Source organism: Solea solea, chromosome 9 (assembly GCF_958295425.1).
Source record: "Solea solea chromosome 9, fSolSol10.1, whole genome shotgun sequence".
In the NCBI taxonomy this organism is placed as follows: Eukaryota; Metazoa; Chordata; class Actinopteri; order Pleuronectiformes; family Soleidae; genus Solea; species Solea solea.
The window spans coordinates 8,150,248-8,162,762 of record NC_081142.1 but is presented as its reverse complement, the minus strand read 5'-3'; the positions used below and the strand labels follow the sequence as shown (position 1 = coordinate 8,162,762).

The 12,515-nt window shown below is 41.2% G+C and overlaps 1 protein-coding gene and 1 long non-coding RNA gene across 3 annotated transcripts; both read right to left on the bottom strand.

Annotated features, from left to right (window-relative positions):
* Positions 1 to 1,451: 1,451 nt before the first annotated feature.
* On the bottom strand, positions 1,452 to 5,121 carry LOC131465776 (C2 calcium-dependent domain-containing protein 4C). 2 transcript variants are annotated; one of them, XM_058638665.1, is made up of 2 exons: positions 4,966 to 5,121; positions 1,452 to 4,097 (listed from the first exon to the last, which is right to left on the bottom strand). In XM_058638665.1, the coding sequence occupies exon 2, from the start codon at positions 4,047 to 4,049 to the stop codon at positions 2,790 to 2,792; it is 1,260 nt and encodes a 419-aa protein (XP_058494648.1). In that variant the 5' UTR covers positions 4,050 to 4,097; positions 4,966 to 5,121; the 3' UTR covers positions 1,452 to 2,789. The 2 variants fall into 2 exon arrangements, with proteins under 2 accessions (XP_058494648.1, XP_058494649.1); XM_058638666.1 differs by lacking the exon at positions 4,966 to 5,121 and adding an exon at positions 4,868 to 4,956.
* A 4,023-nt stretch (positions 5,122 to 9,144) lies between these two features.
* Positions 9,145 to 12,470, bottom strand: LOC131465485 (uncharacterized). Its single transcript, XR_009241317.1, has 3 exons — positions 12,193 to 12,470; positions 11,145 to 11,241; positions 9,145 to 10,911 (listed from the first exon to the last, which is right to left on the bottom strand). It is a non-coding gene; the product is annotated as an uncharacterized LOC131465485 (long non-coding RNA).
* Between the last annotated feature and the right edge of the window lie 45 nt (positions 12,471 to 12,515).

Sequence of the window (12,515 nt, the reverse complement as noted above, 5' to 3'; positions counted from 1 at the left end):
AAACAAAATGCACATTTGTTGACTTATCCGGTGCACAGATAACCCCTTGTCATCTTCCACCCTGTATTTCACTTCCACTAAATGATAAATCACATGAAAACTGTCAAAACAATAAGAACTCTGACAATTTGCGGAACGTGTAAAAAGAACAAGGCGTCCCACCGCTGCACATTAAGAACCCACTGACATTTAGTGCTGATGCTACTGAAGTCATGCTAGAATAAATCTCTAAAAGGTTCGGCGATAACGGCGTTGAGTACAATTTAGGAAAGTTCAGGTAGAAAACACAATAAGTTTACGTGCAGGCACTGTACGTTTGCACACGGGTATGCAGGGATTACGACACACAAAGCCTCAGAGTGCTCCTGCATGTATAAAAAGTAACACAGGGCAAATCAACAACAGTGCTACAAGTACAGTATGCTACAAACACCAGGGGGAAATAATCCTCCCAGAATTAAGCCAAAGCTTTGGGGCAGTTTGTACGAAACCTCCGTTTGTCGTTTGCATCACTCTTAGACTCGAGACACGAGGCTGAAATCACGCACAATCCTTTGAATAGATCCAGAAATGTCTGCGTGTCCTTCACTTTTCTTAAATACATCTCATTTTTTGAAATTGTGTGTCTTTTTGAGTCTTTGTCTTTGTGAAAACACAGACTAAACTTCTTCTGAGTCTTTAGGAGGACAAAGTACACTATCTGAGAAAAGTGCCGCTCTTCTTGGCAGAGAATTGTTTCCTTTTTTCTTTCTTGACACGGTTTCTTGCTCGGTCCCCCGGGCTTCATTAGTGTTGAAAAAGTCATCATTCAAATGCCTCTCACCAGCACTTCTCACTCACAAGTGCATAACTGGCACTTCGCTGACAATAACAGAAACTATAGTACATGTGTAAATTACCTTCAGTACAAATCCAACACATGTTTATACTTATTTCAAGACAATTAATTGTATTTTACACAAACTCTGGACAAAATGTCATGCTAATCAAAACACGAGTCTCTCTGAGACACACACACACGTACACAGTAAGGCTTTAGGGTTTCATTAAAACTTTTGTCTCCAGCATGTTATTGACATATGCCATGCATGTGCTACTCTGCACGTCCACTACCATGCTCTGTTCCTCCCTGGTGAGAGGTTTATTACATTTACATGCACACGAGTACTGTATTTGTCCATCGCCAACATTGTGACTAAGGCAACAGCCCAGTTGCATAAATAGAGGATGAAGTTCTGTTGTCACATGCACAAATGTCACGTGGGTTTCATGAATGGACGTATTTCATTTAGTAAAGCTGAAAAAATGTAATACAAAACAATATACATATATATATATATATATATATATATATATATACATATATATACACATATACATATACATATATACATATATATATACAGTATATATATATATATATATATATATATATATATATATATATATATATATATATATATAAAAAACACCTGCTGTTGGTTTCATGCTATTTTGCCAATGGACAGCTGGTGATGATAACACAGCAACGCAGGCAGTCGGCAAACAAATGAACACCCATCCAAACAGTGAAGGACATTTTAAAATATCACCAAAAGTTGTGTTAGGAGAAAACAAACAGCGTCAATATGTCAGACAAAATCAATGGGGAACCTGCAATTTACAGACAAACATCCCAGATGCAGCGTTTGACTCAATAAAAGTCGATATAACTTTAGAATAACAGAAATATCACACACCCACATTACCTCAACCAAACAATATTATCTTTTTGTGCGTATAATTTTACCATGATGCTATTTACGATGTCACTTTTCCCACATGCTAATGACAAAATCTCACTAAGATCTATGTTTAATTACATGTATCATGTCTCTAATTGTTACTGTTTTCAAAGGTTGTGGCATTACTCCACTATAAGACGTAAACTTCAGACTTTGTTGATATGTCTTTGTGACAGGCAGGAAAGAATCTTATCAAAATAAGCTTTAGATTTCCTTCTCTATATGTTTTTAGACCAAACTTTAATAGACTAAACCACTCCACCTTCAAGATCCGCACAAATACACACACACACACACACACACACACACACATGTAAAGATCCAACCATGGCAACCATAGGCTTTGCATTATCAATTGTATTATGATCTATATATCTTTCACGAGCATGTAATTGTGATTATCGTGACTGCTCTGTTTGGCCTTGCCCTCCCTCCCTCCCCCTGCATGAGGTGGGCCATGGTAACTGGGATCAAAGGGTCATTTGCACATCAGGATGTAGTGCCACTTCAAAGCTCACACTGGCACACAAAGGTATCTTTGTGCTGAACACACAACAGCACGGCTAATGTAGACTCCCCGTCCTGTGCTGTTGTGGATTTGTATCACATTACAATAATAATAAAAAAAAAAAAAAAAACATGCATACACTCAATAATAAGAGTGAGACACAAGCACATCGAGACAGGCTGATGCACAGGTGCTGTCCAATGCTTGAAGCAGCCTTGACTGAGGACGTTGGTGTTGGTTGGGGACACGTGTTCAGTTGAAGGAACCACGAGAAATCCTTCATCTGTTGCGTTTTCTTAAACTTGGTGCTCTCACTTGAGACTCTCTTTCTAGAAATCTATGTCTTCATTGGATCACTTTGTCTCACTTTATGCCCTTAAGCTACGATTATAAAAAAAGAAAAGAGAAGAACCTATAGAAACCAGTGCAAACATCTAATTTATGTTCCAGTCCACATCGTTTGTTTTTGGCTACTTTGACCTCCAGGTCATGTGGATCTAAAGCCCGGGGATCAGCTTTGTTAATGGCACCTCTCGCTCTCCCAGCAGTGTGTCCCTCTTCAGGCTGGTGCCTTTGTTGACCACCTTGAACTTCACCGACAGTTTCTTCACCTGAACCGAGCTGATCGAGTCAAAGAAGAAGTCCTCGTTGAAGACCGGGTTGCGGCTGTTCTTGATGATGTTGCTCCTTTGCTTCTGCTGCTTGCCCGGGTTCAGGTAGACGGACACACAGCAGTTGATGCTCTTCACGTCAAAGTGCTTGTCGTATAGACTCTCTGTTGCCAGGACGCGGATCAGGAGGCGGGAAGTGCTGGAGTCATAGTTGGCATTGATCCTAACCACTCCACCTTTGTGCAGGTTGATGGTGTGCTCTTGGTGGAGGCCGTGGTCGGACGCGCCAGCACCATAGTGAAAGGAAGGGACGTGGAGCCGTCGCGGGATGTTGGGACTGGGCTCGGCTGAGCTGCACTCGTCTGTGGAGAGGGAGCTGTGGCGAGCGAACGTCCGCTTGGCTTTCACGACTTTCGCTTGTGTCTCATGGGTGAAGATCTTGAGCAGAGACGCGGAGCGGGAGAGCAGAGGAGAGCTGAAGGGTGAGGACTCCGCTGAGGAGCACGTGTCACTTTCTCCACCGCTGAAGTAACGATAAGGATTCATGTGAGACGTGTTGACGTCGGCGGGATTCAGGTGGTTTCCTGCGTCGCCGCCTTTCCCCTGGGTCTTCCTCTGCGGGTTTGGGGAGGTGATGGGACTGGTCAGTTCACAGTGGAACAGAGATTCTTTTCGGCGAGTGTGCGGGCTTTCTTTCAAGGTCGCAAATCCGTATGACGTCTGAGTCTTGGGAACATACGGCAGGGACATGGCCGTCTGTGACTGGGGGTCTGCGTTGGTGTCTCCAGCCACGACATCATCAGCACTCTCGATCTGTATGATGTGGCGGTTTGCTGCTCTCAACAAGTTCTTTGTGTCTCCTGCAATCTTGGCCATCAGACGAGGACTTTTCTGGCTGCTGCTTTTCTTCCCACTGCTGATGGTGTGCTCTGAAGTGGACGGCTGCAGCCCTTCCTTGGGTTTCACATTGGGAACCTCGGGCTCTGGGGGGCAGCTGATGAGCTTGGGAGGAATGAAAAAGTCTGGGATCTTGTCCGGAGTGAGGACGTTACTGTAGGCTGGGGCGATGACTTTCTTGTCTCCATTCTCTCCCTGTCTCAGTATACCAGTCTCCACCGACCCACGGATCTTATCCAGAACCCACATTGTCCCACTGGAGAATGGGATGTGGCAGCAAAGTGTGGTCAAGTGTGTCTGCAATTAATAACACACAGGGGAGGAGACATAAATGATAATAGGAGGAAGGAGAGGGATAAAAATAGCACCAAGGTGTTCTAGCTCTGATGTGCAAACACAGCCCAACCTAAGTGTTTATGGGATATCAACAAGAAATATTACAGTAACAGCAAAGTGAGTCTGGGACTAAATTATTGATCTACTGTTTCCAGACGCTTCAGAGTAAAAGCTCTCATGAGGATGGAAGGAAGTTGAATTAATAGGCTCATTAGATTTTATGTGAAGTCATTAAACTGACACACGAGATACCAAATCAAGCAGATTTGAAAAAATGACAACATTTACGACAAAACATGCAGTAATGTTATAGGGGTGTAGCGGTGCACGTAATAGTGTATCAATGTAGGGACTGATGAGCAACAACAAGTGGGAATCATCACTGTCTATACATTTTATTTTTTTATTTAATTAAATCTTTATTTTTATTCCAAATAGAAAAATGCATCCTCTCTTGAAATAAAACTGCCAGCTAATTATATGTGTTTTATTCTAAAAACTAATAACTAATAATATCAGCAGACCGATTGAATTCTATATTGTCAATTTTCCAAAGACAGAGAAAGATGTTTGGTCAAAAGATAGTTGTTTCTCATTTTTATTATATATCAATATATAACAGTTCCTCATCCAAAATGTTTCTGCTTCTTAAACAGCGTTGGAAAAGGTCACAGAAGTCAAAGACTAAAAATTCTGTCCAGCAGCAAAGATGCTCGGACGCTTATACGCACCTGCGTCAGTTTTCCAAAAACCTCTGAAAGGTAATATCGCGCTGAATCTGCGGGGAAAACAAATCAAAGCAAGAGAAATTGAAAGGTGAGTTACTTACAGGGCTGAGAAACACACACACACACACTGTTGTCTTTCTTTCTTCCTTTCTTTCTTCCTCTCCGCCTGCTCCGCCAGTAACAGGTGTTTTCTCTCCTTGGATGAGTTGTTGCGCTGCGCGGCGCCGCTATGCGCCTTCAGACCGTCTCAGCAGCTACTGGAACAAGTGCCGCGCGCTTTATAGACGGCACGCGTCAGCAGCTGACCAATAAGATCAACCTGCGCTTTGCACACACACACACATACACACACACAGACACACACACACACAGTCTATGAGAGGAAGAGGCATCTTACAGGTTGGTGTAACAGGTTCAACCTGCCCGCTGTTATTTCTGCGTCAGGCAGAAAAATGTTGGTCTTTCATCAGAGTATTGTTGTTGTTGTCATCACAGCTGCAAGAAATGTAGTGCAGCAGATTCACATGAACAGCTTTATTGTTCAGAAAAGAATAACTAAGATCAGGGCCGGCCCAAGCTTTTATGGGGCCCTGTGCTGCATTTGTTTTGGGACCCAAGTGGACTGTGCTTGATCGTTATTGATACAAATGTAACACTATAATTTGCCATAGCTGTATATTTATTCCAAACCGGTGTTTTTACTTAACGTGAACTGAAAAATAACAAAATGCAACAGTGGACGTTGCAAACACTATTTAGAGATGTGAATGTATCTAAAGATGTTCAAATGTTTTTCTTCGCACACACGGCTGAGTTCACTTACATATGCCTCAGGTTGGCTCAAACTAACGCTGCTTTTCCACTATACAGTTCCGGCACGACTCGGCGCGGCACAGCTCGACTCTGTTTTCCATTACTAAAGTATCTCCTCAATGCGGTTGGAGTCATCACAGCAACTGCTGTGACGTCATTTTATATGCGACACACACAAAGTAGTGACGAGTAAAGCAGTCATTTTGCGATGTACTGAATCATTAAAAAAATGTGTTCAGTAATTCCTGCAGGACGACAGAGCAGGTTGTGATTTGGCTCAAGTCTTTTTAACCGATCCACAGTTCGGCACTGACAGTTTGATTCTTGTGTTGGACGTCGCACTCGGAACCGTTAGTATGCCTGCTTAATGGTTCCGCTTATCGGTTCCGCTCGTTGCAAATGCGTCATGACGTCACACACGGGCTGCGTTGGTTTGTGGTGGTTATATTTCTCACGAAAAGATGACAAGATGGTCACTTGCAACACTTGTACAGTTTTCATTTCGTTGGCCGTCACAGCATGCAATTCATTTGCAGGACTGTCGTGTGTTTGATACACTGCTACTTAGCGACAAGTCAAGCAGCAGCGGAGCTAACGGGATTCCATCTGTTATTAATGCTGAAGGTAACTTTCAACTCTCCAGGCAGGACAGGCCCTGTCTACTTAGTTAACGTGAGCGCCATAAGAGAATCGATAAGGAATCGGATCAGTAAACAATATCGATAATGGAATCGGAATCTTTCAATTCTTATCAATTCCCATCCCTACTCATGCCTCTTCCAGTGACAACTCTCCGGCAGTCTGTTGAAGTCACATTTTAGTATCAGCTCAGCTCGCATGGAACCTCTCCAGAGGTGAAAGTTGTGAATTTTGCTGCTCAATAAAACCCAGTCATTCATCAGTTTGATTGGATAAATGCTTCCTGTCCCCACCCACCCCTGTGTTGCTGGTGTATACACACAAACACAACAGTCCCTCAGTCAGATCTGATAGTATTGCTTGACAGAGCCCATATTGAAATGAAGCAAACAACATTGTTCTTGTTCAGAAACACCAAACAGAGACAGAATAATCACATCATCAACAACAACAACAACAACAACAACAACAACAAAAGATCATCATGAGTTACGCACTGCAGCTTTAAACAAGATCATTGAGTAGCAGGAATGAACAGAAATGTGCAGGTTTCCCACTAGTGTCACTTCAAAATAAAACACTAGGACTATAGACAGCATTTCCGAGAAAACAATTTTGCCCATTCATTATTATCCCAACAACAGAAATTCACTATGATCAAGGTGTTGTGAGTGTTCTTTTAATGCGATGCATGATTAAATTCTATATTTTTAGTCTGTTGCATCTCAATCCTTCCTTAAACTCAAAATAAAATGATACGAAGGTCATATAAAGTCAAAGAGAAGTGAGTCTTTGTTGGTCACTTCAGACCTCCACTCACTTGCTAGATTAGTTTGTTTTTTTCCCCCAGTAGCACACACACACACACACACACACAGCACATCACAGCGCCTCTCAGTGCAAACCATTATATCTAATAAGACTGAGCCTATCTGAGCAGGAAAAGCACATGCAGCTGAGCGGACAATGAACTGTGGAGAACATGCACCTGTGTGCACTAATTCAATTTACAGCCTTTTTTTCCCCTCCACCTCCTTTTTTTTTGTCTGTCCTTCTTCAGGATTAAACCGACCCTGGAAACTTTGCTATGGCAACAAACACATTTGTCCGTCTGAAATAGAAAGGGGTCCCACTGACTTCATTGATCTGCAGGACAAAAAAACACTTTGTTTCGTCACGGCACTGCAATAGCCTCCCCACTTCATTTAGATCCATATCCTCTCTTCCGTTCCCTTTACCTTATCCACAGGCAATTTGCTTTCACTTGAACTTTAACAAAAAAAGAAAGAATGGATGTGGTAGAATATGTTTTAGGTTTGTTTTGGTTTTAAGTGGAGTGCCATCTAACCCACAGACTGTGAGAGGAGCACGGCGGCACTGCTTTATCAGAGATCAGCAGAGCCATTAACAGCACTGCACTGACTGCAGGGAGGAACTCAGGAATATAGCAACAGGTTTCACCTACTGTGTGAGTCCATACTTGGTGACTTAGTGAATGATGGCAGCACCAACAGCTTCACAAACATTGAATGGAAAAAAAGCCCTGTTGCCCTCAGTTAAACAGCTTTGTCATTCATACAGTTATGGCTTTGCAGTTTGCATTCCTTCTCTTTTAAGCTTTATTTTATCTTATGCAATCCTATTTTTGTGAAATGTTTGTTTTTGTTTTAAATGTTTCTTTACAAGGTTTACAAGGCACGTTTCATACAAAATCATGCAACTCAAAGTGCTTCACAAGCCGCCACACACCAATCTTCACACACCAATCACCAATCAACCAAGATGTAAAGCTCATGAAACATACTTTGAGCGGAGGGAACCACGTCAAAGGTGAGATGAGGAAAGACTGGAGGCTAAAAATAAAAAAATGAAAAGTAATTGAACAAAAACCAGGAGGAGGAAAAGCAGAAAAGGTCCTTTGAAAGGCTGTTTAGAACCCATTGATTTGAAGACCTCAGGAGGAACATGTACTGAATCAGGCAAAATAGTATATTGTATGTGTGTACTTTATACTTATACACACACACACACATCCTCTGCCAAACCTGCTCTACCACATGAACCCCTCCCACCTGAAGCACATAACACGTTAAGAACATACTGTATATAAACTTGACATTTACCAAAGTGTTTCCACATATACTGTACATGTGCAGACACATGAAACAGAGGAGAGCTTCACTATCTTCACCAGGTGGTAAAAATGGTTCAACCTACAAGGACAGAGACACAAGGACAAAGAGACAAGGACAGAGAGACAAGGACAGCATAAGCCCAACCTGCAAACCACATCAGCTGTTTGAGCTTTGAGTGCAGATAATTAGACACCTTCCTTTCAGAGGTCAGACCAGAGGTCATTGTCTGATGCCATCAACAACTTAAAAGAGCCACTTATCACATTGACTGCAGGGACAAATTTGAGGGCTCACCCAATCAGCGCTCGCTCACTCAGCACCCACCAACATTTGTCACATAAAGCGTGTTTTAATGTTTCAAAGCTTTGGAATCGCTTTAAATCTTGCAGAAATGGTTAGAGGTAGCAACGATGGATTATGTTCCAAAATTACATTTAGGATTTGATTATTTTACAAATATGTATCATTAATAAACATGACTCGTTCTAGTAATACAATGAGTAATGTAAAGGGATAGTACTACTTTTCAGTCGCCATATTTAGGAGTAATATGTACTAACATTTACCTTCCTGAGTAACTTGTGAGTTTTCATGGTAAGAAAATATAAAAAAAGAAAAACAGGAAGACTGATCTGATCATCTAAAAGATTCATTTGGTTCAGCTGAGGAAGAAATTATTTTAAGAAATCTGTAAATATGTAGCATTTGGCTTTTAGCAAATATTTTCAAGATTCATTTATCTGCCAGTTTAATGACAGACATTAAAATGTGCCTGATTGAAATCTTTATTTGGATCCACAGTAGTTTATACAAATAAAAACACCCAAAAATCATTTCCATTACTGTGTGTAACATTAAAAACCGTCTTATGCTACATTGTTAGAGGGAAGAAAATGGAATGGGTTCTGTCCAGACCAGTGCTCCATTCCTCATTCAGGTTTGGTGAAAAGTGATTCAGCATTTTTTGTGTAATCCTGTTAAAAAATAACAAAAACACACAGGAAAATTAAATAAATGAAGCTAATAACCAACGTGTCTCCACAAACTAATAACAGTAAACTTCAAAATTATTGATTATTGGTCTTTCCATTAACAAATTACTTACAAAGACGAACAATCAAATTAAATAAAAGATAAATGGGGAAGAAAAAAAAAGAAAGATCATTAAAATGGAGACAGTATCTTCAGGGAAATATCTGAATGTCACTCCAACACTCCAAAGGCTCACACTGTTAACAACTTCCTTTTACAAAATAATGAGATCGATACAGCAGTCTGGGACTCTTCAGCAGCGCTGAGACCAAGTCAGGCTACAGCCTCTGAAAAGGTTAATGTGTCTGTTCTGCTCTCATTAAAGGGCCAGACCTTACATCTCTGTCGGTCCCATAATGTGTGAGCAACACAAGCTTTTTCAAGAAGTACCCATAAGTACACAAGTGAACTTCAATGTTGGAAAATACTGATGGGCTTCAGTGTTTCTGAGGTTGTCCAACTCTTGTTATCCAGACAGACGGGTGTATCTACACACAGGTGATGATGCCGGGTAATTATATATAAATAAAGCAGCTCCAGGAGTCAATTCAGAGAGTGTTAATCACTGTGGTGTGACATCTATAATCTGGTGATGTCCATCTGTCTTCCTGGAAGGTCCGGGAGGAGGCGTCAGTGGTGCTGTTACGCAGAAACGAGGCACGACGTCAGAGAGAGAGAACAGGAACTGCACAGCAGCTCGGCAGGGGGTCAAGTGCATCTGCAGATTCGCTCGCTTGTTCCTGCCACGGTGAGTGTCTGTCACAGCGCACACACTGTGCGGTCACTCATTATGGTCAAGCATGAGGCCTGACAAGTCATTAGGTTCCATTTTTAACCCACAGCCTCATATTGTTGCCATCCATCTTCCTTCCTGTCAACCCTCTGCCACTTTCCGCATAACTTTGTCACCTAGGAGACGTCTTGTTTCCTGACATGTGGGTCAAACCCCCAAACCATGTCCCTCCATTATGAGCCGACTCTCTACTCACATCCTCCCTTCACCTCTCGGTTCTGCTCCACTTTGCCCAGTTGAGTTGAGCAGCTTTCCTCAGGTCTGCGCGGCTCTGACTCACTTGGCCTCGAGTCGCTGAGAGGCTGCAGGAGATGAGTGACAAACTTTCAGCTGGAGGAGAGGGATGGAGAAACACTTGACGTGTGTTTGAAGTGTGAAACCGCCGATAGAAGGCCACGGGTCTGACTAAGATGCATCAGTCGCTTTCCTTTCTAGCCACAAACAGTTCCGACTACAGAGAATGAGAGACGCCACAAAAGGAGAGAAGCAATTCTGCAAATGCCAGGACCATTTCAGTGTTTTGCCTTTTCTGGTCCACTGAACTGGCATTTGGATTGGACACGTGCAGGGCCAAAGGTCATACCTGTTGCCACAGGAAACAAAATTTGATGGACTCCGCTGAAGAGATGGTATATCTGGAGAATGAAGAGCCCAGAACACCAGCATACAGTTCAACACAGCCTCACAGATTGATGATTTTTATATTTTCAAATTACAGACAGCCATGGCTGCCTCAACCTTTCCAGGAAGAAATACGAAAATGGATGTAATAAAACATATATGTTTAAGTGACTAACAGAAATGCAGCAGGAGATGAGAAGAGGTCCAATAGATTAAGTAATGACCACACTTCGATTTTTAACCTTACTTCTTTGCACGGCAGCGCCCCCAGCTGGGGGGTAAAGGCAAGAAAACATTGCAGGCTTCAGGTTGTGATGTTGAATGCAGAATCATTGATGTGTGAGCTGGAAAAAACATTTTAAAAACAAATTTAAAAGGCTGACAAGTTGGAAAAAAGTCCACAAAACACAACAAAAAGGCACATAATAATATACGTATTATTATTTTATATCTTTACAAAGGCAAATACAAACAGCTGAGACAAGCTGCTGCTGCCACCTACAGACATGAAGCGGTCATAACTCAGATTCTTTTAAAAACAAAGTCTGTAGTAGGGTCAAAGTATTTATATGAGAAGGAACATCAGGAACAGATTTCATCACTTAAACTACAAATAGTGCAAATAATGGCCCTTAGAGAGTGATAAATGGAATTATTTGCAAAACAAACGAGGGTTCTAATCCATGTACTGTTTTACAAAAATGTAGGATTTTTATCTTGTTGGGTTAATAAAACTCTATGTTCGACAAGGTTTCATTGAAAGCAGTAAATGTGAGTTTATGTGTCCATGCTTAGAAAAACTGTTCTGTGGTGTTTGTGCATTTATTCAATTAAGATCAATTACTGTCCTTTCTGGACATAGATAGATTAAAGATTAAAGGAATCTTTATTGCTTTTTCCGCTGCAATGTTCCTTGTTTTGCCTGAAAAGAATAAAACTGTAGAAACTGACAAATCCAAACTTTAAAAAAAATCACTTGCATTAAGTTATATAGGGGCTCATTTTAATCTCTTGGTGATGTCTGGCTTACATCAAAAGATTATACAATTGACTATAAATTAGTTAGACACATAAGATGCTCACATTTGATCCACCACCTTTTTTTGTATTTTGTTGGTTTGTCATCTTTAAAAAGTGGTTCCACATATAAAGTCTGGGAGACATAAATGTACATAAGACATAAATGTATTGCAGAACAATAAAAATAAAATTCACCATGCAGATACCAAAGTGGAAAACAAAAGCAGAGAGAAATGAATGACAGACCTCAGCGAACACAGCAAGCAACATCTTACCTAAGTTTCTTCCAAGTCTTGTGATTAGGAACTGTCAAGAGAAAAAGCAAGAGACAAGACAAAGTAGCTTTCAGAGGTTATTTCTTAAACTCACTTAAAGATTTAAAAAAAAAAAATAGGTGACAAAAAATGGGAAGTATCAGGAAATCCTTTAAAGTCACCACCACCCTGATTCTTGCAGGGTGACTACTGGGTACATGTCTCATCATTCACTTCCCTCACACTAACAACTACTTCTAGTTTTTTTTAAAAACCAAGAAGTGAAAAGGAAGAATGCAAGGCTTACATCTCAGAGCTCACCCTGAATTTCACTCAGTACATTC

Coding starts and splice junctions, on each gene's coding strand:
- LOC131465776 (XM_058638665.1), bottom strand. CDS start 4,049: ATGTGGGTTCTGGATAAGATCCGTGGGTCGGTGGAGACTGGTATACTG.